Raw genomic sequence first — 25,380 nt, 5'->3', positions numbered from 1 at the left:
GAAAAAAAAAATGGCGAATATCTAAATGCCTTTGTATAGATCCATGAGACTTTGAGATATGAGTACTGTGTGCAGTTCTGGTGATCCCATCTCAAAAAAGATGTAGCAGGCATAGAAAAGGTACAGAGAAGGGTGACAAAATGATAAAAAGGGATAGAAAGGCTAAGCAAATTGGGGCTCTTTAGCTTGACAAAGAGATGATGGAGAAGGGAATATGATTGTGATTTATAAAATCATGAGTGGGCTGGATCGGGTACTAGGGAACAGTTAGTTACCCTTTTAAACAACACTAGGGGACACTCCATGAAACTAGCAACCAGCAGATTTAAAATGTCTCATAGAAAGTATTTTTTTCATCCAACACCCAATCGAGCTATGGAATCTGTTAGAAGATGTGGTTAAGGCAATTAATATACAGGCCGATACAGTAAAGTGCGCTCCAGTGGAGAGCACTGTTAGCCCCCAGTTGAACGCATGTTTTTGACGTGCTATTTTTACCTCTTATACAGTAAGGGGTAATAGCGCCTGGAAAACGCGCGTCCAACCCCCCCCAAAACAAATAGTGCCCGCAACATGCAAATGCATGTTGATGGGCCTATTAGTTATTTTCGCGCGATACAGAAAGTAAAATGTGCAGCCAAGCTGCACCTTTGCCTTTCAGAAAAGGCAGGTGTTAATTTCAGCCGGCACCGGGAAAGTGTACAGAAAAGCAGAAAAAACTGCTTTTCTGTACACCCTCCGACTTAATATCATAGCGATATTAAGTCGGAGGCCCCAAAAGTAAAAAAAAAAATTTAAAATCTGCCCGCGGGTTGGAAGACGGATGCTCAATTTTGCCGGCGTCTGTTTTCCGAACCCATGACTGTCGGGTTCGAGAACAGACGCCGGTGAAATTGAGCGTCGGCTGTCAAATCTGCTGTCAGCCGCCGCTTCTGTCAAAAAGGAGGCGCTAGGGATGTGCTAGTGTCCTTAGCGCCTCCTTTTACCGCGGGCCTTCATTTGAATATGTTTTTTTTCTGAATCGCGCGCCCAGGAGAGTGGCCTGGGCGCACGTCGGGAGAGCCAGCTCCCACGCCAGCTCTCCCGTGGGGTTTTCTGTATCGGCCTGACAGTTTAAAAGAGGATTGAACAGTTATTAGCCAGGCAGACTTGGGAAAGCCGGTGCTTGCCCCTAGGAGTGAGATACAAGAAATAATTATTGGGTATCTGCTGGGTACTGGTGACCTGGACTGGCCACTGTCAGAGATGGACTTTGGTCTGACCCAACTGGCACCTATGTTCTTAGCCTTGGAACATTTAATGGCACTATTTTAGAGACCACAAACTCAAACGATTGATGCCACTCAAAACCTTTAATATTGAGTAAGAGCTCTTATAGCAGTATCAGTTCTTTAAGGATAAAATATCCATTCATAGGAATTGCTTAAGTTTTACTTTAAATCTATTTTATTTACCTTTTCAACAATAAGTCTATACATAACATACAAGTATTTCTGCTATATTCCATACAATGAACAGCATCATTATATACATAAGTAAGACCATTCCCCCCCCCCCCCCCCCCCCATTTTGTATCAGAGACTGATCCAGATCGATGGATTTCCAAAAAAAAAGCAACTAAGAACAAAAACTAATGTTCAGGAAAGTAAAGCCAATAAACTTATTGTTCAGCTAAAAGTCATTCAAAATCTGGCTTTGAGCCTTATGTGGAAGCTTTGAAATATAGGGAAGCCATATATCCAGAGTCAGTTTCTTCCTTCTGGGATGTAAGGATTTTCAAAACATTTATTCCATCACTAGGAATTGCTTCATTTTTAATCTTAGCCCAAATATGAAATGAAAAACTTAACAATCCAAACATAAATTACACGAGATTACCCTTATTTTCTACAGTTTTACCACTATATTCAGCTGTAAACCAAATCCTTTATTGTAAATAGGAAAACCTGGACAAAATATTTTCCTTTTCTGCCATAGAACATAATCATTTAATTAGTTATAAGCACCCAGAATGAATTCTGACATCTTTGAGATAACCAAGGAAATCAAACGTTGAACTGGTGATTCTTCAACCCTCAGAGATTCAGCACAAAGTAAAGTCTTTTGGGAGAAAGGCTTTAAGGCATTCAAAATTATGGAAGTAACTGAATATGTGTGTATTCTCTGCACATTTAAAGAGCTTTGGCCAAATGATGTCCCAATTCCAGTCAGATTTTATCGGCAGTATATTAACTTGTCACCACAGCTATCCTTGCCAAGTCTAATAGCCATAGCAGTGTATTGAGGCGCGAGCTTTCAAGGACAGAGTCCACTTTGTCAGTTGTGGACTCTGTCCCAGAAAGCTCGTGCCTCAATAAATCGGTTAGTCTATAAAGTGCCACCCTCCTCTTGTCATTTTTACCTCACCAGAAGTTTCTCAAGTTTACTTTTCTAGATAAACATTTCTAAAACTGTTCTTCCATAAGATTTAAGCTTCTGCTCTACTTTTTATGATAAAACAAAAAACAAAAAAAAAAACCCACAAATGTAGGTAATACCAAAATGCTTGTTTTATAAAACCCACATTATTGAAATTATAATATGCCAAAAAATATTTTTTGTTCTGTATATTTAAATCTAATTGTTCAACCCTTCTCTAACACACATCAGATTAAAAAAAATTTTTTTTTTAAGAGAACTGTGGTAGGTTTCATAAAATGAATTAAAGGGCACCAATCAGGTTACCCACATTCTATTTCTAATCATGAACATACCACCCCCCCCCCCCCCCCCCACTTTTTAAATATATTCAAAATTCAAAAATTGATTAAACATGCTAAATTTAAACCGTGAAAAAATTATAAAAAGCAAGTACTCATGTTGTAATGGACAAATTTGAAGCTTTAATAACAAAAGGAATAGATTTAAAAGGGCATAGGATAATCACTGTGGATTCTTAGAAATGAAGAATTAGGGTAAACTATATTAACTTTAGCATGGGTGGGGGAAGGGGTAATGTGCATGGAGCAGCAGTTACTACCGTTAACAGAAGGCATGGGATAACTGCATGGAGCGGCAGTTAGTACCATAAACAACTTTCTGGGCAGGCTTGATGGACCATTTGGTCTTTATCTGCCGTCAGTTACTATGTTGGTATGTTGTTACTTATTTTTGATGATAGACTGATCTAGTCTAGTTCCAGGGGTTTAGTTATGGCGTACACCTCGAGGTACTCAGTTCATAGAGTAGCATGACTGGAAGCCAGTGGTGGGAAAACAGCATTTGTTCCTTTCAGAAAAAACTATTTTAGCAGCAAGATTCAATACAAACACGAAAAAGGATCAGGATTAAAAAAAAAAAAAAAAAAGTCTAGCAAAGCATATGTCATGGCTTCTGTAAATTAGTGAAAGACTGTCTCTAGGTTTTGAATATTACCGAGTAGTCAAGCCAATAAAATTAAAGATGAGACTTCTCCAAGCATGGGGTCTGAAGTTTGGAATCTAAAATTGTGTCTCGGATAGTGGGAGTATAGGATCAATCTTTGGCAGTTCTATCAAAAACCTTAACAGGCAACATATGTCTGACAGTTTCTTGGTTTTGGTTGTAAATATTACTATCCTTAACATAAGGCTTGGGGATAACCTACAAGGAGCGGCAGTTACTACCATAAGAAACTTTCTGGGCAGACCCAGTGGACCATTTGATCTTTTTCTACTGTCAATACTATGTATGCATGTTACTATGTCAAGGGAGCCCATCCTCACTTTTAACACTTCAGAGTCATCAGCCATAAGAGTAAAAAATGTTATAGATCTTATACAAACGAGAGTGAAATTCTGAGCTCTGTGTCATTTCAACAGATGTCTTTCAGAAACCCATAATCCAATCTAATTCTGGTTTCCTGCAACAACAAATGAGGTACTAATAGTAACCATTACCTGGGAATCTGCACACTTACTTTGATAAAAGTAATACTTACAGGATAGCTCAACCATACAACTTTCAGGTTCTCAGGATGGCTCTGATATCTCTCCATTCAGATGTCATTGAGTGGTAGTTGTGATGGCATCCAAAGCACTCAAAATTGCAAACATATTGTAACAGTACCTGGAATATCAAACCAATAACAGTTATGGATTCTTTGACTTGTTTTCATCTGGTGCCCCTCAATTTATTTAACATTTATGGTAGCACATGCTGTATTTGTCTTTTTCTTCAATTGCATTATTCACAGGCAGTCATACAAGTGGGTCAACATTTTGTTTCTCATTTGCTAAAAATGTATTTAAAGCATTCCAATAAATGAACAGTAGCACCACTAACTATGCCTTCAGTCTGATCTTGCACGCCAGTTGATCATTTATGCACCTTTTCATAAACATTCATGATTCAGTTACTTCAAAAAGTAAAATTACATCTTTTTCATTCATTCATCCCAAGCTTGGTCTGATAAAAGATGCTTCAGAATGCTAGCTGTAGGATTTTAAGGACCTCACTTCATTGGAAAGGAGAATTTGCAAGGGAAAAGAGAGAGGGTTTAGAGAAAACACAGTTTATAGTTGCTGGGAAATTGACTTGGAGAGAGGCATTAAAAGCACCAAAATATGGAAAGAATAATATATTGTAATTGAGCAATGGGTGGGAGATAGTGAAGGGGGATCAGCGGGTGAAAAAGGTTTTGGGGGTGGTTCGGTAGGAGCCATGAAAGAAGAGGTGAGGGTATTTGGTGGGGTGAATATAGGTATATTTAAGAAGGTCTGGAAAGATCAATAGAGGGAGGAGGAGGGTGAATGTGAAAGAGGGGATGTGTATGAGATTGCATGGGACAATGAGAAGAAGAGATACAGGACTGGAAGTGGAAGTGGGGATACAAGGGGAAATAGAAAACAGCCTCCTCCTTATTTCCATTTTTATGAATAGGTACTATATCCACTCCATAAAAATGGAAGTGAGGAGGAGGCTGGGAACTACAGTCCGGTTAATCCAACCTCTGTGCTGAGCAAATTAATGGAATCGAGGCATAAGAGAAAAGGTTAGTACAGTTTTTGGAGTCCAGTGGAGTGCAAGATCCAAGACAGCATGGTTTTACCAGAGGAAGATCTTGTCAGATAAATCTGATCAATTTCTTTGTTTGGATGAGCAGAGAGTTGGATCAAAGGAGAGTGCTAGATGTAGTGCACTTAGATTTCAGTAAGGCCTTTGAAATGATTCTGCATAGGCAAGTTATAAATAAATAAAGTGTGCACCCTTTGTATAGGACCTAGAGTGACTGGGTTAGAAACTGACTGAGTGGAAGGTAACAAACGATAGAGGTAAATGGAGTTTACTCTGAGGAGGGGGGCGTTACTAGCAGTGTGCCTCAGGGTCCGGTCCTTGGACCAGTTCTTTTCAACATTTCTGTGAGCACCATAGTGAAAGATTTGTCTTTTTGCCCATGATACCAAAATCTGCAACAGGTAGACAGCCAGGAAGGTGTGAAAAAGTGATGGATCTAGAAAAGCTTGAGGAATGGTCTAGGGTGTGGCAGCTAACAATGCTAAAAATGCAGAGTAATGCAATTAGGATCCAAGGAAGAGGTACAGTATTGGTGGCCAAACAGATGGATAAAGCAATGGCAAAAGCCAGAGAGATGCTTGGCTATATAGAGGAATGGTCAGCAGAAAAAGGGAGGTGATACTGACCCTGTATAGGTCCCTGGTGAGACCTCATTTGGAATACTGTCAGCAATGTTAGATTTTTTGAAGGCATTAATAAACGGGGAGCCAGTTGTTATAGCGTATCTGGATTTTCAAAAGGCGTTTGACCAAGTCCCTCATAAGAGGCTCATCAGACAATTAAAGAATCAAAGGATGATAGGAGGGAGTGTCTTATTGTGGACTGGTGACTGGTTAAAAGATAGGAAACAGAGAAATGAATGCTCATTTCAGTGGAGAAAGGTAAATAATGGAAGGCTGCTGGGATCGGTAGTGGGAACAGTGCTTTTAAATATATTTATATATGATCTGGAAAAGGGCAGGATGAGTGAGTGATCAAATTTGCAGATAATACAAAATTGTTAAAAGTAGTTAAATCACAAGCTAACTGTGAGGAATTGCAAGAGGACTACAATACTGGGGACTGGACAGCCAACTAACATAGTAACAGTGAATGACAGCAGCTAAAGACCAAACTGGTCCATCTAGTCTGCCCAGCAGCTTTTGTTTATTTAAGGGGGTAGCAACAGCCGCTCCATGCCCTCTATTAAGGGTAGCAGATGTCATTGAATGTGGAAAAATGCAAAGTGATGCATATAGGGAAAAATAGTCCAACGTATAGTTACATGAAGCTGGCTTCTATATTAAGCTTCACCAACCAAGAATAGGATCTTGGAGTGACAGTGGACAAGACTTTGAAATTCTTGGCTCAGTAACGGCAGGCAAAAGAAGCAAATAGACTGTTAGGTATTTTAAGGAAAGGAGTTTAAAATAAAACAGAAGATTGTATTGATTCATGGTGCAACCGCACTTTGAGTATTCTGTACAATTTGATTGCTTTGTCTCGAGAAAGGTATAGCAGAGCTTGAAAAGGTGCAAAGCAGTGTGACCAAATTGAGGAAAGTGTGACCTATGAGGAAAGACTAAACAAGTTAGAGCTCTTCAGCCTGGAGAAGAGGCAGCTGGGAGCAGATATGATGGAGGCCTATAAAATCATGAGTGGTATGGAATGGGTTTACCCTTTCCAATAGGACTAGCCATCAGGTGGCATTAAAAAAAAAAAAATCAGAGTGTATTTTTTCACAATTAAACTATGGGATTTGTTACCAGAGAGGTGGTAAAAATAGTTGTGGCTGGGTTCCTGGAGGAAGAGTACATAAACAGGGGTCATGTGGATTTGGGAAAGCCACTGCTTTTCCTGGATCTGAGCCAGAAGAGTTGGAGCTATTCTTTGGGATCCTACTGGGTACTTGCAATCTGGATTGACCACTGTAGGAGACAGGATGCTGGGCTTGATGGACCATTGGTCTGACCCAGTATTGCATTTTTACAGTTCTTATAAGGCCTATCTAGTCTGCTCAGCTCTTCAGTGCCTACCATTCCATCAGTGATCCCCTGTGCTTGTGCCATGCTTTATGGAATTCAGATATTGTCTTTGTCTCCACCGGGAGGCTGCTCCATGCACCCAGCACCCTATCTATGTAGAATTAGTATCCCAGTTAAGAGACTGAAAAGTGAAGACCATTCTCTGTGCCAAGTGGGTGCAAGGAGCCGCATGGGTTTGCTGCATGATGCAACACTTTCCTCATGCTTCTTTGGGCTTCCAACTCACTTGGAACCAGGGCTGGAATCTGATGCCATGAGCCTTCATTTGCAATTACCCAGAGACCCCCCCCCCCCCCAAATTATATATCCCTTCCCAACTTACTTTACTCCAGGCCCTGGTCCTCAATACAACCACTAGGTGTCAGCACTGCACAATGACGAGATTCTTTCCATTCAGAGGCTGTGAATGCTGCTCTGCAGCCTCTCCACCCCTGGCCGATATGTGAGGCAAAGTACCTGAACCAGAAACTGAACCCACATCCCTCTGCTTGCCAATCGCAGAGACCATCTTCCAAAGCTTTCTAGAAAAGCTTTTCTGTATTGCTTGTTTAATTTGTACTACTTTGCCCCAGGAGGACGTCACACCAGACATCTCTTCCAGCCATTTTAGGCCATCAGTTTTTCTGGCTCCTCTTGTGCTCTTATAGAAACATAGAAATGACGGCAGAAGAAGACCGAATGGCCCATCCAGTCTGCCCAGCAAGCCTCACACATTTTTTCTCTCATTCTTATCTGTTACTCTTAGCTCCTTGTTCTATTCCCCTTCCACCCCCACCATTAATGTAGAGAGCAGTGATGGAGCTGCATGCAAGTGAAATATCTAGCTTGATTAGTTAGGGGTAGTAGGGGCAGTAACCGCCGCGATAAGCAAGCTACACCCATGCTTATTTGTTTTACCTAGACTATGTTGTACAGCTCTTGTTGGTTTTTTTTTTCTTCTCCCCTGCTGTAGAAGCAGAGAGCCATGCTGGATATGCATTGAAAGTGAAGTATCAGGCACATTTGGTTGGGGTAGTAACCGCCGTAACAAGCCAGCTACTCCTCGCTTTGTGATTGTGAATCCTTTTTTTTCTTCACCCCTGTCGTTGAAGCTATGCAGGATATGCGTGAAGCATCAGTTTTTTGTTTTTGTTTTTGTTTTGTTTTTTCCCCCTGCCGTTGAAGCAGAGAGTTATGCTGGAAATGCGTGATGTATCAGTCTTTCTCCCATGCCGATGCAGCAGAGAACCATGCTGGATATGCATGGAAAGTGAAGTATCAGGCACATTTGGTTTGGGGTAGTAACTGCCGTAACAAGCCAGCTACTCCCCGCGTTTTGAGTGCGAACCCTTTTTCTTCTCCTTTGCCGTTGTAGCAGAGAGCTCTGCTGGATGTGTGAAGTATCAGTTATTCTTCTCCCCTGTCATTGAAGCAGAGAGCTATGCTGTATATGCATTGAAAGTGAAGTATCAGGCATATTTGGTTTGGGGTAGTAACCGCCGTAACAAGCCAGCTACTCCCCTCTTTATGAGTGCAAATCCTTTTTTCCATTACCTCTTGCTGTTGAAGCTTAGAGCGATGTAGGAGTCACAGTAAGCATGTGTATGTTTATTTAATAAGGGTATTGTGTCAATAGCCATCATTCTGGCGAGTCACCCACTCTTCATTGGTGGCCTCTTGACTTTATGGATCCGCAGTGTTTATCCCACGCCCCTTTGAAGTCTTTCACAGTTCTGGTCTTGAAAAAAGTTCTGGTCTTGAAAAAAGATTTTCCGTAAAGACTTTTTTTCTCCCAGTTAGTCATTTTAATTAGGTGTGTTGTTAGTTTTTAGGTTTTGTTTTTTGTTTCTACTACAAAGCTTGACAAGAGAGTTGCAGCTTCTTAACTTTTTACTCACTTTTTTTTTTAACCTTTTTAAATTTGAATTCCAGACATAATCGTACACAAGATCACAATATCCTAAACAGTGAAGATAAACTTGTCCAATGGCTGATCAGATTGTGCACTATAATCTTTATAGGAATAACAATTTAGGTTGAAGGTGCATTACCTGGTAACACAGGCAGAGTAATTAATATATTTTAGTAATTATTTTTATTATGCAAAATCATAAGTCAAATCTCACCCACACACTGAAACTGGTAAGCTACCCTTTAAATTGTAAAGGAATAAAGAATAAAATGGAAAATATCACATTACATTTCAATCCAACCATGGCTCAACCGTACCTTGAGTATTATATGCAGTTTAGTTTGCCCCATCTCAAAAAAGACATATCAGAAAGGTGCAGAGGAGGGTGACAAAGGTGATGAAACATCTCTCCCATGATGAAAGGCTACACAGGCTAGGGGTCTTCAGCTTGGCAAAGAGATGACTAAGTGGGGTGAAAAAGGTATTTGAAGTACAGTTATTTACCCTTTCAAATAATACCAAAATAACAGGACATGAAACTAACAAGCAGCAGATTTAAAACAGATCGCAGAAAGTTCTTTTTCACTCAACGTACAAGGAAACTGTGGGATCTATTGCCAAAGGGTGTGGTCAAAGGGACTATTTTCCTAAGAATTTATTCATCACGCTCCAAAGTCCTGCCTATAAGTGTGCAATCGAAGAGGACTATTCCTTCAGATTGATCAGACCAGAGGTGAAGAAGCAACATTGTTCACCTGACCAACCTCTACTGCTAACCATGGCAGATCTGTTTCAGAGCCCAACCAAGCCCTTAGGCAGGTTGGCTTCACAGCCTAATGCTACATTCTGAGGCTCATTAAAGTCATTTCGCTCCTGTCTCCTGGGTAGCCAAAATGACACAAGCTTTATCTAGATGGCTTATTTTTCTAAATTAAACTACACATCCTTTTGACTCAGTTGTACCAGAAGCTTAGCCACAGTTTTTCTGTTGTAATGTATCTTTTTCCAATTTGATATTTGCATCATTTTCCACCATAGGGTGAGAAGAAAGGCAGCAGCTTCAAAAGGTACTCAAACTGCTTGCAGACGTTGTTCCTGATGATTCATAATGCCAAATGAAAGTCCCCATATCAGCAAATGTAACAGAGAGTGTGTCAGGCCTGGCAGGAGAGGCTGCAAGCCTTTCTATCTATTATGAGTAAACTCTGCTCAAAGCTGGCTTGGAAGCTCAGGGAACCCATTAAATTGTGTTGATAGTCAAGTTTTATCAAAGCAATCCCTTAGCCACTTGAAAACCTTGGCCCAACCTTTTCCTGGAGTAGAGATAAGATCAGTTCCTGTTACTCAAGTCATCAAGGACTCAACAGATTCTATGTATGGGTTGAAGCTGGTAAACGCTTGCATTCCTTGTTGACGCATGGCCCAAGTATCGCACCTGCACCTGGAGGACTATCTGGCCTCTCACTTCAAGACTCAGCCACACTGATTTCTCAAGGACCATCCACCAGGCTATATACACACAGTGCCCTACCACAATAGTTCTGAATACAGTTTTTGAGAACAATTCTGCTAGGCTGGTTTTCAGTACATTCACGGTGACTATGTACGAGAGAGATGTGCATGCATGGTCTACATCATATACAAATATAGTAACATACATAGATGACAGCAGAAAAAAAAACCCCCAAGAGATCCATCTGGTCTGCCCAGTTACTCCTGTCTAGTCTGCAAAAATATACCTCAGCTGCCAGCCATAAAGTATGGTCCCTTTATCCAGTATAGTTTTTGTTTGTTTGTACTTTTCCATCTTAGACAGGTAAGCAGACAAGATCCCTTACTCTCCCTCTCTTCCCATCTATGTCTACAAAGCTTTGTAATAAACAAAATAGCTGTCAATACCAGTGTGACTGTACCATGAGGGCAATAAAAAAGAGCCAAGTGCAGCTTCCAAGCATCCATTAAAGCCATCTTCTAAGTGCAAACTTGCATGTTTATTTACTCTGTGGCTTTCTGTTTCTATGTCTCCTATCTTTTCTAATATTTCATGCATTTTGACACTAAAATAAAAGTTGTGTACCGTACATTATCAAGGCAGAAAATCTGAGAAAAAAACCAAACCCAAAAGTCACCAAAGGAAAAAGGTTTGGTCAAACGAATATTTCAAAACCAATTTCTAGTATAGGAAGGAAACGCAACTGAGAGCTCAGTAAGTTAGGTAGGGGTCCAGACCTTTACCATTCTCAAAAATAGTGGCAATCAAAGGGTCAAAATAGGTTTTTGAAAAACATAGAAAGTCATTTATAAATGTAATTTACATCCAAAAAGGGTTTCATAAACATACAATGGAAATGATTCCCTCATGCCTGACATGGACCACGTTTTGCCAAAGCTGTTTCAAGGAGGCAGAGAAATGAACCCAACTGCTGTCCTATAACAAAGACAAAATCAACAACAAATTATTTTTTCAGTCAGCCCACGGTTTAAGCTGTGCAATTTTATTGCTGGAGGATGTAGGCAGGATTTAAAAAAGATTTGGACAACTTTTTGGAGGCCGGGTCCATTGATGCTTAGTAGCCAGACGGGCATTATTTAGTTTTAACAATTCTGCTCTAAGTCTTCAGTAGTTCCTGGTACCAGGTGCCAGCTTACGTAACATAGAAGGTAAGAAGCGCCATGCCGGGTCATCAAGCTCATCATCCAGGTTACTTGAAAGTACTCAGAAGCTCCTTTCTCTGTGTTTATTCCCAGATAGATGAGGTGGACATCCCCATGCCTGCCTCATTAATGTTAATGGACCTGGCCTCTCAAAACTTGCCCAAATTGCTTTTTAAACCCAGCCACGCTATTAACTTTGACAACATCCTTCCTCAATAAACTCCACAGCTTAATAGAGTATTGAGTGCCAAAAAGTACTCTTAAATTTTGTTTTAAATCTACTACCACTCAGTTTCATGGAGTGCTTCTTAATACTGTTTAAAGGAGTAAATAGCTGTTCCCTATTAGCTCGTTCCACACTGTTTGTGATTTTCTAAATCTGTATGATGTGCGCGCTCTCATCTTTTTTTCTACACTGAAAAGCCCTATCCTGTGTAGTCTTATCACAGGGGAGCCAGTCCAGCCCCCATGATCATTTTTTGTTGCCTTTCTCTGTACCTTTTCTATGGCTTTTTTGAGATAGGTGAGGAGCACTTAAAAGCTGTAAACATTCATATTTCTTCAAGAATGAAATATCAGAATAAAAAGGGATTTTGTTAATATTAATTGCCAAAGGAATTTTGCTCCACTTTTAAGCAACCACTTTTGCTTGACTTTGCTGCTTATGCTCACAATTTTCAGGCATTTAAGGACTTACTGTTTTTCTGTAATCAAAGGGTGTACTGGTGCTGCATTAGGTATGTTCTTTTAAAGAGAAAGGACCCTTGAGCTGTTAATGCTACTTATTAAAACAGCCTAGTTGTACTTTATGGCTTTATCCAGTACTAATAGTGGTCATACGTTCAGATTTTTGTTCTGTAGTCACAAAGGCACCAGTATGCAGCAACGGTGATCATAGGAGGCCAGTGTAAGCTGACATTTGTTTTGGATGTATAGTCAGAGTTCATGCAACGGCAGATTTCTTTCTTATATTGTGGGATTTGTTTTGTTCTCCTTATTTCTGCCTCTCCTTAATAATTGTGGTCTAAAGAGCTTGATAATGTTGTTTCTCTTTATTAAAAATGTTCTTAATTTATATATTTGCAGTTGTGTTTCCTGTAAAAGGTTTGATGCTTTCTTAAAATGTAAAATTCAATAAATATAAAGTTAACAAAAGATGACATATTAGAAGGCTAAGCCTCCCCAAGGCTGGTGGACCAGTTAGGCCTCCATCCTCACTTGCCACGCCTGGCTGGTAGGAAGAATGGTGCTTGATTGCACCTCAGCTTCCTCTCTCATGCTCTAAGGCTTTATTTATTTATTTACAAATATTTCTATTCTGCTTATCTATATTGTTTTCAAAGCAGGTTACAAGTTTCCACGCACATAATAGTTAAACCAAACAAAAATAACAAACAGTCTGATGAGAGAGAGCTGTGATATAAAAGCTCTCTGCTAAAGTGATCTGCTCATGTTGGTGCTTCATAAGCTTAAGCAAACAAGTGAGTTTGTAATGCTTTCTTAGTCTTTTGTACAATGCGTCAGGTAAGGCGTTCCATATCCATTCTCCTGCCACAGAAAAAGCCCTGGCTCTGGTGATGGTTAGATGGGCCAGCCTAGTTGAAGGTATTTCGAATAATGTTTTATTCAAGCTGTGAGATTATGGGATCTTACAGCTCAAACTGTGAAGGTGATGTGCTATTAAGTGCACTCCTGCCAGTAACATGGTGCCCAAAGAGGATCTGGAGATATGGCTGTGGGGGGGTGGAATTGGGCACACAGAGCAGGAGAACTAACATGATATGGGGTGTGGGGGTAGGCAGAGGGAGACTGTACATGGAGTGTTTGGGGTGGATGGCAGGGAGAAGGAACATAAGAACATAAGATATACCACACTGGGTCAGACTAAGATCCATCAAGCCCAGTACCCTGTCTCCAACAGTGGCCAATCCAAGTCATAAGTACTTGGCAAGTACCCAAACATTAGAAAAATCACAAGCTACTATTGTTTATCATTTACCATAATAGCAGTTTATGGATTTTTCCTCTAGGAGCTTATCCAAACCTTTTTTAAACCCAGTTATACTAACTGCTGTAACCTCTGGCAATGAATTCCAGAACTTAACTATACACTGAGTGAAAAAGAACTTTCTTCTATTTGTTTTAAATGAGCTACTTGCTAACTTCATGGAGTGCCCCCTAGTCCTTCTATTACCCAAGAGAGTAAATAAATGATTTACATTAACTTGTTCACGGCCTTTCATGATTTTGTAGACTTCTATCATATCCCCCCTCAGTCGTTTCTTCTCCAAACTGAACAGCCCTAACTTCTTCCGCCTTTTCTCATAGGGCAGCCTTTCCATGCCCCTTATCATTTTGGTCACCCTTCTCTGCACTTTCTTCAGTGCAGCTATATCCTTTTTGAGATGCGGTGATCAGAATTGCACACAGTATTCAAGGTGCGGTCTCACCATGGAGCGATACAGAGGCAATATGACATCCTCTGTTTTATTTTCCATTCACTTCCTAATAATTCCCAGCATTCTGTTTGCTTTTTTGATCGCTACAACACACTGAGACAATGATTTCAATGTATTATGCACTATGATGCCTAGATCTCTTTCCTGGGTGATAACTCCTAAGATAGAACCTAACATTGTGTAACTACAGCAATTTGGAAGCCCAGTCTTCTAGTCTTGTAAAGGTCCCCCTGCAATTGTCACAATCAGCTTGAGATTTAACTACTCTGCATAATTTTGTGTCATTCGCAAATTTGATCTCCTCACTCGAGGTACCTCGTTCCAGATCATTTATAAATTTATTAAACAGCACCGGTCTAAGTACAGATCCCTGAAGCACTCCACTGTTTTATCTTTTTCTAATGTGAAAACTGACTATTTAATCCTACTTTGTTTCCTGTCTTTTAACCAGCTTGCAATCCACAAAAGGACATTTCCTCCTATCCCATACTTTTTAGTTTTCTTAGAAGCCTCTCATGTTGGACTTTGTCAGACACCTTCTGAAAATCCAAATGCACCACATCTACCTTTGTCCATGTTTATTCACCCCTTCAAAAAAAGTAGATTTGTGAGGCAAGACTTCCCTTGGGTAAATCCATGTGGCCTGTGTCCCATCAAACCATGTCTATCTAAATGTTTTGTGTTTTTATTCTTTAGAACAGTTTCCACAATTTTTCCCGGCACTGAACTCAGGCTCACCAGTCTATAGTTTCCTGTATCACACCTGGATCCTTTTTTAAATATAGGGGTTACATTGGCCATCTTTCAGTCTTCAGGTATCTCGGATGATTTTAATGATAGGTTACAAATTAATTGAAATAGGTCTGAAATTTCATTTTTTTTAGTTCTTTCAGAACCCTGGGGTGCATACCATCCGGTCCAAGTGATTTACTACTCTTCAATTTGTTAGGCCTACCGCATCTTCCAGGTTAACTCGAGATGGGAGCATGAGGTGGGAGAAAGGATACAGGTTAGAGGTATGGGACTCCAGGATGAGGAGGAAGGGAAAATGGGAGAGAGGACCTAGAGAAAGGACTGGGATTGGTCGAACAGAGAGGAAAAGAAGCTCACATTTGGTTGGATGGAATACTGAGAGTGTACAGGGAATTTAGGTGAGGGCAGAATGAATTTGGAGAGGATAGGGGGACATAGAGAGACGGGACATGATGGAAGGATGAAGGAGGAGAGAGGACATGAGATAGTAGAAGAAAGGGACTGGAGCCAGGGGAGAGGATGAATGACAGGGGAGGAACTTCAGAGGCAGAAGGAAGTAGATGAGAGGATGAGTACAAAGGGTAGAAATGGGGGACTAGAGAGTGGGTGAAACAGGAGCTGGGGAAGGAATGAAAATGGGTAGAGGAGGAGGTGAGAGAGAAAGAAGGACTAGGAAGGAGGTGAGATTGGGAGATAGAATGAAGGTAGGTGAAAGTTAAAAATAGGGAGCATTTGAGAACTGGGAAGGACAATAGTGTAAGAAGTGATGGAGGCAGCAAACAATAGAAGAATGCAGAAATAACAAGAAGAGATAGTTACAGGAGAGCTTGAAGGGGGATGGCTGGAGAGAGCTTGGAGATAGTGAGGGAGTTAGGAGGCAGCATTTGTGAGGTAAGGACATTGGAGCTATATCTGGAGAATGGTGAGGGGAAGCTGAGAAGGGAGAATTAAGGAAGTGAAAAGCTGGGGCAGAGAGAACTGGAGGACAGGGTGAAATCTAGCTAGGAGTGAACCGTGAGGCAGAGAAATGAGATGAAAGAAAAAAAATCAATGTGAGAGAGTGAATATCTGGAGGAAGAGGAAAGAGCAATGGGGAAGAATGCCTGGAAGGAGATGGAGGGATGGATGGCAGGAGAAGGGGGCAGAGTGGTGGGGATGGAGGGAGAGTGTGTCCGGGGAGAGAGGAGTGTGTGGGGGGGGGGGGCTGAATGTCTGGCGGAGACAGAGAATGCCGGAAAGAAGGAGAGAATGCCTGGAGGGGCAAAGAGGGAGAGAATGTATTGGGGGGGGGGGGTGTAGTGGTGCCATTGACCATATTTGCCCTGCCACCATCCCACTACCTGAAATGTAAATTGATCCTTAGCTATAATCTATGAGCTTGCAATCACAAACCGTGGACTGTCGACAGTAACCATTAGCTAATTATATAATGCATAGCATGGCACTTGGAAGTCTTGCTGGAAAAGCCTGAACAAATAAATGCCGATGATCTCAAACTCTGATCTCAAACTTTTAACTCCTGTTTGCAATGGTGGTGACTTTTATTTTTATTATATATTAAAAGATAGCTTCTGTCTTTGCATTTTTTTATATACTGTAAATTTAGTTTGTATTAGTTGCTTGATGACTTTTGAATATCACACTGTAGGAGAGGCAGTTTTCTAAATAATTGATAGGCCAAAACCCACGATTTTTAAATAGGAAGGATTCAGAAATGAGAACAGGAGGCTAAACAGAGAATGCTGGAATTTCTGCATGAAAGATCTTTTGGCATAAACAGGGATACAGACTAATAAAAATTCAGCAGGGTACATTTTTTGGTTACCATTCAAAGATAGCGTTATAGTAATTAAACATTTCACAGCATATGAAATGACACATTTCCAGGATAGAACAGTTCTTGTCCAAAAAGCATTACTATATGAGGAGTAATAACCATAGTATCAGATGTGTTACCTTATTTTCTAAGTATTTGCAAAAATGTGAGGCTTTTAGCCATTGATTTCTTCTTTTTTCCTGCAGATCAAAGCTAAAAATTATGACAAAGTTGAGAAGGTAAGCTGTCATCTTCCAACTCGTAGGATAGTTATATTCCTAAACAAGAATAGTCTTTAAGGTGATGGAATAGAAAATATTGTTTTCTCATCTTTGGAGGAGATTGAACAATTTACAAATGGTAAAACACATAGAAGATGTGAAGACAGCAACAAATCTCAAGTAGTTAAGTGGCTGAGAAGTAGTAAATATTGTACCTAACAGACATCACTCTATTAATTTGATTTGATTTAATATTCTTTCTATAGCATAAAAGGCATTTATATAAACAGCATTGCCATTCGGCTTTAGTCTAATCCCAACATTCACAGCCACTTTATCGAGTTTTCTGATACCGTGAAAGGTTTTCTCCTCTACCACAAGCTTCTTTACCTCTGTCATAACTCGGACCTTTGTTTTTAAATGAAGAAAGGGTGCTATTTTTGCAGATGGTAGCAACAAAAAGTAGCTGACAATGAACATTTTTAATATTTTGTTCATACCAACAGTTGTTTCAGAAATGTCTTATGAAGGTCTTACACATAGACTTATGGAAGTGTTACCTCGCCTATGTACGAGAAACCAAAGGCAAACTACCAAGTTACAAGTAAGTTAATTGGATTTCATTTCATTGCTTTTCATTTTCATCGTAATGTCCAAGTGACAGGGCAATAAATTACACTTTTTCCACTGTATTCTGCCAAACTTTGTATCTTTGTTGCTGTACCTCAGTAGAAAATATGAAAAAGCTTTGTTTCTCTATTCCTTCAATCTGCATACCCTCTTTCTTGAAGATATCATGACTCGCACTGTTTTCCCATCAGGATGTCATGCTACTACTGCAAACAGATGTTCTCATTTGCAAATACTCTGTTAACACTGTAACATCAAATGAGACCAAAAAATGTCCAAATACAGGGAGGGGGATGTATCTTGTCTGAGTGTTTTATGCTATTTAGGAATTTTAATTATGATTTTATTAGCAATTTTGTATTACTTAATGTCTGTAGTCATTGCTCTTAAGTGGTGCTTCCTGAGGATCCTGAAACACAGAAGAGTCAGTTTTGCTTTGCTATCCTAACTGTTCCATAATCCGGGGCTTCTCTCTGACATGAGCGTTGATGATCATTCTGAGGACTCTCCTGATGTGTGGACATCAGTAACGCAACACCCAGTATATACTGCTCCCTCGCATTTCTGCATCCAGTCTGCCTAAAACTCTTTAGTTTTACTGTTGAAACCTTCTTGTCAAGTAGTTGATCATTCCTCAAGCTTTCTGAAATTGCTTCTCATACCATCTACTCCTTCAAGCAGGTCTGTTCTGTTGTAGATTTTGTCTTCTGCAAAAAAAACAAACTTTCACCATAATCTTTCTGCAATATCATTTGCAAATAGTTCCAGGTAAACATTCCTCTGTAAATGGTATGGTTTGTATCCCACTACCCTATGTACCCTTTCAATAATCAACGGTATTTCTCCAAGCCTCTCTTTATCGAAAACCAAACAGAGGTGCCGATGTAATAAGCTAAGCATTACAACTATTTGTTGAAATTCAGCACAGTTTCTTAATGCACAAGCTAATATTTTTGTAAACTCCCGACGTAGTAAGCTAATGGTATGCTAATGCATCAGGATTTTAAAAATGCCCACAAACCAGAAACTGTGCACAAAGAAAACAGCTTATCATGCATAAAAACATGATTTATATGTATAAACTATATTTTTTATTCAGAATACATAATTTGGGGCGGATTTTAAAAGGGTTACGCGCGTAACTGCTCCTGCACATGCCGAGCCTATTTTGCATAGGCCCGGCGACACGCGCATGTCCCAGTGCTTTGTGAAAGGGATGGGGCGGGGCCTCCGGCAGAGCGGCCGTGCCGGGGGATCGCGCGCCAGCAGCTGGCCAGCAAGTTACACCTGCCAGAGGCAGGTGTAATTTACAAAATAAAGGTGGGGATTTAGGTAGGGCTGGGGGGTGGTTTAGATAGGGGAAGGGAGGGGAAGGTGAGGGGAGGGGGGGCCGAAGGAAAGTTCCCTCTGAGGCCGCTCCAATTTCGGAACGTCCTCGGAGGGAATGGGGAAAGCCATCGGGCCTCCCCTAGGGCTCGGCACGCGCAAGGTGCACTAGTGTGCACCCCCCTGCACGCGCCGACCCTGTATTTTATAACATGCGCGCGGCTGCGCTCACATGTTATAAAATCGGGCGTACATTTGTGCGCGCCGGGTAGTGCACACAAATGTAGGCCGCGCATGTAGGTTTAAAAATCTGCCCCTTTGTGTGAACAAACTGTGTTAATATCAAGTACAGATCCAATTCCAGACCTCCAGCTTCTGCCCATAGATTAGTATTAACCCTGGAAACTACTCCACCTCGCCTCTCTCCATTGAAGTGGGTAATAGTTAATGCCCTCATTATCATGGGATTTGCATGAGAAGGTGCTAACCTGTAGGTACATTTTTTGTGCAAATAAAACTCCTTGTTACATTGGTAGTAAAATGTGCACACAGCTGCCAGTTAAACTGCGCGCTCTGCCCAGTGCTGCTTATTACATCGGCCGCAGAAGTATTTAACATTTTTACTTTTTCCTCCAACCTCTTCACGCATTGCTCCTCATCTCCTCTTAGTCTTACCATCCTGCCGCTGCCCTTCCTCTTCTCGCTGACATACCATAGGTAAAGTGAGGTGATGAGATGTTTTCCAGGTATGCATACTTTTGAAATGGTATCCATTTCTGTATTTCCATTCATCAAGAAAAATCTTTTCCCCATACATGCCCCCATCCAAAGCAATACCTGTGCTCCATCATGCCGGAGGCTGAGAATTCTCGGGGCCATGTCTCCCACAATGACCGAACCAGTAAATCCGGCACCACTTTATATATTGGAGAAATCATTCGAAGTTAATATAAAATCTAGGGCTACTTTGATTATGCAATTTGCGGTTTTGATGGAAAGGGACTCGGTATTGAAGATGTATTTCCGAAATCAAAAACAAAACTTCTATGGTGAAAATATAAGAATATTCCCTGACGTAGCCCGGAGTACTCAACTTCGACGAAGGAAGTTTATTTCGATGAGGGCTGAAGTTCTTGGAAGAGGGGCTAAGTTTCCACTCAAGTTTCCTTGTCGTTGTCTGATTTTATATCAGAACACTAGGTATGTTTTTAACTTCCCGGAACAGTTGAGATTATATCTGGACTCCCACTCTTGAGAACCCCATAGGTTTGGGAAAAAGAAAATTAGAAGATGACGAGATAACTAGGTTGTTTTTATGACTACCTAAATCTCTGCTCTAAGTGAAATACCTGTAATGTCTCAGATTTTTTAATTATGTTTAGGTATTAGTATAATGACGGACCGACAAGCGCCTGCAGGGAGGGACCCCCTTAACATGGTGCTTGCCGGCCGGTCGACCCCCCCCCCACCTCTCCCTGTTCCCCACCGGGATCAGCCTACCTGCGCGATCCCGGCGTCCGGGCGGCGGTGGGAGGAGCTCCCCGGCAGGGTGAGCGCTTCGGGAGGGCCGGGGCATGCGTCAGGGGCGCGATGGCGTCGCCGTGCAGGCGCGCGGTGACGTCATCACGCCGGCACGTAGCGACGCGAGACCTCTGGCCTCAAATACCAAGCGAGCGCCGGGCCAGGCCCTTTTCGGCTGGCTGGCGCTCGCGTTTGGAGGGAGCACCCGCGGCGATTCAGGCCTACAGGGGAACCGGGAGGCCACACGAGTGCACAGGCCGCACGAGTGCACAGACGCGGCGGATCGGCGGCACGGGAGAGCGATTCAGGACGCGACAAGCAGCGGGAAATTAATAAAGATTTTTAAAAAAAAAGGAGGAGGAGCGCTGCTTAGCGTCCCCACGGCACGGATCCCAGCGACCGGTGACCACGCGGTCGGCAGGCCCGCGAGAGGGCAGAGAGCAGCTCGGGGCTGCAGGGTACTCATCACCTGCCGGCTCCAGCGTTGGACAGCGCGGTCTTGGAGCCGCATGTAAAAGGCCTGGACCGGACTGGAGCAAAAGCCAGAGGATACAAGGGACCGGGGAGAGACTGTACAGCTGAACTGTGAGTAACTTTGCTTTATCTTCGCCGGGGCCAGAACTGGGGAGTGTGAGACTTTAGAGCGGTGAGTGCCCCCGGGGAGGGACTTTTTAAGAGGAGGAGGAACTTTAACGCGAAGTGACTTTAAAGCTGGGAGTGCCTTTTTTCGGAGTACAATGGGATATCCAGGGCCGGGAGCAAACGTTACAGCCGAGAGAGAGTTTTAAATCAGCGGGACACTCTGATCTTGCGGCACCACAAGGATGGCAGGTAAAGGAAAAAACGCAGCCCCTTCACCAAGGCAGACAAGGGGGCGGAGTCGACAGCCGAAGACAGCCGAGCCACGGCAGGAGACAGTAGGGAGACCCGATCGCGCGGTCGAGGATGGCGAAGGTTGCCGGAAACGCCCCAGGACCGACACCGCTAAGGCTCAAGCGAGGGGACAAACTCAAGCTGCCAAAGGAAACAACAAACAGACTGGAACAATGGCGAAGGGACCGACACCGGCGGCCGAAGGCAGCATGGCGCCTGGGGAGGCCGGAGGCTTGAACGGGACGTAGCAAGAGGTCGGACGATACAGCGCGCCACCGTGGGGCTGGCCCTCATGGCCTCCGATGGGGCCTTGTGGAGCGGAGGCGCCAGCATCGGCTCAGCGGACACAAGAGGACGGCCCCTTCAGCTACAACGCCTGGCAAGCGCAGATGTACCCACCATGGTGGCAGGTTCCTCCGCCATGGTACACAGCACCAGTAAGCAGCGCGGGCGAGCAGACAGCGGCCAGAAGAGCGAGAGGAGAGACGGCGAAAGACACAGCGGCAGGGAATAACACGGGCGCCACCCCAGTGCAGGAGGCACCTCGGGGCGAGGCCAGTAACGCCATCGGGCAGACATCGGCGGCACCCAGCGCAGCAGAGACAGCACATGAGGTGTGAGACGAGGAGATCGGAAGCCGCGAAGGAAGGACGGCATCGGCCGGAGATACAAAAGGCAAGAGGGCCAAAAGAAAGAGACACGAAAGTGACTCCTCGGGGCGATCCTCAGGGGAGGAGTCGGAGGAGAGCGAGGCGTCTGTGGGCTCGGCGGCCTCCGCAGCACGAGACTCGGGGGCCGCCAACGCGACTGCAACAGCTCTGCCAAACATGGATGAGTTGTGGGAGAGCGTGCCAAGGGCACTACGGAGCAAAATCCGAAAACGTGAATACATTGATATATTCACAATATTAGAGGGAAGAAAAGGGGCAGCGGAAAAAAGGAAAGGAAAGAAAAAGGAGGAGCAGAAAGGGGCGGAGGTGAAGGTAGCTAGGAATATTACTAATTGGACAAGGGCATGCCTGAGAATGGTTAGCGTAATAGGGAGGGAGGACCCTTCGCAATACGCCCCCATGCTGAGTTATGCCGACTCTATTTTGGAAGCGTACAAGGAGTATCAAGGGTGGTGTTGGCTGAACTACGATGAGAAGTTCAGGGATAGGATGGAGGATAACAAGAACTTATCCTGGGCAGCTCAAGATGTGGGATTGTGGCTACGTCAGATGACTAGCAAGGTTATGGAGTCAGGGGCGGCACGCAAACCTTCGAGGCCATCCGGCGGACAGGCCGGTGCGGGTAGTTCTCAATGGGGAGACAGCGGTAACAGCAAGGTGTGCTGGCGCTTCAACAAAGCAGGATGCACCTTCCAGGATTGTCGGTTCAAGCACATATGCGCAGTATGTGGGGCTCCACACTCGGCAGCGAGATGCCCAAAGAAGGGGCAGGGGTTTTCAGCCGGGAGTAATGGGAAAGGGAAGCAGTAAAGCAGAGGGTAAGGCACCGTCCCCAGTGCGGCTATCCGCCATGCGGGAATGGCTGGATAAATACCCAAAGCAGAGGGAGGCTAAACAGTTGCGGGACGGTTTTGCATATGGTTTTAGGATTCCATTTCAGGGCAGGATCACGGGCACGGGTTACACTAACTCCGCTTCAGCAGTTAGACAAGCAGACATAGTGCGGAAAAAGGTAGAGAGGGAAATTGAGTTGGGTAGGATGGCGGGTCCCTTTGCGGACCCGCCATTCCATAACATGATGATGTCACCCCTGGCAGTGGTACCAAAAAAGGAACGGGGCGAGTTCAGGCTTATACAGAACCTATCTTACCCGCCGGGGCGTTCGGTCAATGATGGTTTGCCGGAAGAGGCATGTACAGTGCAATACGCCTCATTCGACCAGGCCGTAGCATTGGTGAGGCACTGTGGGGAAGGCGCGTTGATGGCGAAAACAGATATTAAATCGGCATTCAGATTGCTCCCGGTGCACCCCGACAACTTTCCCATTTTAGGTTTTCACTTTCAGGGGTCATACTACTTTGACAAATGCATGCCGATGGGGTGCTCGGTTTCTTGTGCATACTTTGAAATGTTTAGTACTTTTTTGCATTGGGTGTTACAGCAGAGGGTGGGGAATGAGAATGTGGCGCATTACCTTGACGATTTCTTATTTGTGGGGCCAGCTCACGTGGACACTTGTGTTAAAACTTTGTCTGCATTCCAAGACATGGCCCAAGAATTCGGGGTTCCGTTAGCCGGGGAGAAAACGGAGGGACCAGTGACCACATTATCGTTCTTGGGGATTGAGCTGGACACGCAGGCCATGACATCGCGGCTGCCACTAGAAAAGTTGCACAAGTTACGGACCATGCTCCGGAGGGCATTGACATGCAGCAAACTAACGTTGGGGGCCATTCAGTCCATAATAGGTAGTTTAAATTTTGCCTGCCGGGTGATTCCGATGGGGAGGGCATTCCTGAGGCGTCTGGCCGACGTGACCAGGGGAGTTAAGAACCCGCACCATCACATCAGGATCACACGGCCAATTAAGGATATGGTAATGTGGCTGGAATTCCTGGATAACTTTAACGGGATATCAATATGGCAGGACGAGGCAGTGTCGAATCACGATCTGGACATACACACAGACGCATCGGGAGGATGGGGTTTTGGGGCTTACTGCCAGGGCGCATGGTGTGCAGCACCATGGCCGCCCGAATGGATACAGAGCGGGTTAGTGAGGAACATCACATTCCTCAAGCTTTTCTCGATATTGGTGGCTATCACGGTCTGGGCGCACAAATTGCACAACAAAAAGATAGTATTCTGGTCAGATAATTTGGCAGTCGTAACAGTCATTAACAGGCAAGCGGCACGCTGCTCCAAAGTGGCGGAACTGCTAAGGGAGGTGGTATTGCAAGGTCTGCGACTTAACACAACAATACGAGCCAGGCACGTGCCAGGTGTTCAAAACCAGGTGGCCGATGCGCTATCCCGAGCTAAGTGGGATCTCTTTCATCAACAGGTGCCAGAGGCAGACGTCGAAGGAGCCCCCATACCGAGCCGGTTATGGCTGATTGGAATGTAACAGAATGGGGACTGCTGAAGGCATCCGTTGCTCCAGTGACATGGAAGGCCTACTGCAAGGGGTTCACCAGAGTACAGGCCTTTTTGCGCGGGCAGGGATGGCAAGGGGGTAGGATAGAGGCTAGGCACATAGAGCGATTCGTGGCCTGGGCAAAGGAAGAGGGCTTATCTAGGGGAGCGACGGTAAACCAGCTAGCGGGTTTCGCTTTCTTCGCAAAGGCGCGAGGCTGGGGGGACCCCCTGGATAACTTCATGGTCAGGAAGATGCTTGCGGGCTGGGCCAGGACAGTAGCATGGAAGGGAGATAGGCGGCGGCCAATAACGCATGAGATATTGGTGCGCTTATGGTACGCAACCGCGCAGGTCTGTTCTGACGGGTTTGAAGTGGTATTGTTCAGGGCCGCCTTTTGCACGGCATTCTTCGCGGCGTTAAGAGTCAGCGAATTGGTGGCAGCATCCAAACAGGACACAGGAAGGGACGGCATATTACTGCACAACGTAGTTGTAGAGGGGCAGGCAATCAGGCTACGGGTACACAAATCGAAAACCGATCAGAGGGCAAAAGGGGTAGAGATAAGGTTGGCCCAGGTGACATGCCCGGTGAGGAATGTGTTAAATTTTCTGCAGATCAGACCGAAAGGGGGTTTCCATTTATTGATTTACGGGGACAGGGTACCACTAACTAAATTTCAATTTGCGGCAGTGCTACGTAAGGGACTGGCCTCCATTGGGCTAAACCCGGGTGAGTACGGTACTCATTCATTCCGGATTGGGGCGGCAACGAGCGCAGCCCAGGCGGGTTTACCTATGGAGGTCATACAAAAGATTGGTAGGTGGCAATCTGCGGCGGCTAAGAGATACGTAAGGCCGGGGGCTGTACAATTGGGTCACTAACCATACAATTCCTCTTACCCGCAGGTCACTGCTTACGAAGGAAGATAGTGTGGGTTATGGGACACTCCTTCGTGCATTGGGCGGCCAAAAGGGCCCGGGAGAGAACATATGGAGCCCACCTGGGGCTGGCACCAAGGGGAATCCTCCTGACATGGATGGGAATCCGTGGAATGAGATGGGAACAACTGATCCCGGAGATACGGAAC

The 25,380-nt window shown here is 43.9% G+C and overlaps 1 protein-coding gene across 1 annotated transcript in view; it reads left to right on the top strand.

Moving 5' to 3' along the window:
* CSTF3 (cleavage stimulation factor subunit 3) overlaps positions 1 to 25,380 on the top strand; it is a 128,130-nt gene that overhangs the window by 77,553 nt on the left and 25,197 nt on the right. Inside the window, exons 4-5 of the mRNA XM_029582046.1 lie at positions 16,839 to 16,871; positions 17,360 to 17,457. Coding sequence (XP_029437906.1) covers positions 16,839 to 16,871; positions 17,360 to 17,457 — 131 coding nt within the window. The remainder of the gene's footprint in view (positions 1 to 16,838; positions 16,872 to 17,359; positions 17,458 to 25,380) is intronic.

Source organism: Rhinatrema bivittatum, chromosome 17, assembly GCF_901001135.1.
Source record: "Rhinatrema bivittatum chromosome 17, aRhiBiv1.1, whole genome shotgun sequence".
Taxonomy (NCBI): Eukaryota; Metazoa; Chordata; class Amphibia; order Gymnophiona; family Rhinatrematidae; genus Rhinatrema; species Rhinatrema bivittatum.
The sequence above is the reverse complement of the archived record's forward strand: the minus strand, read 5'-3'. Positions and strand labels throughout refer to the sequence as shown.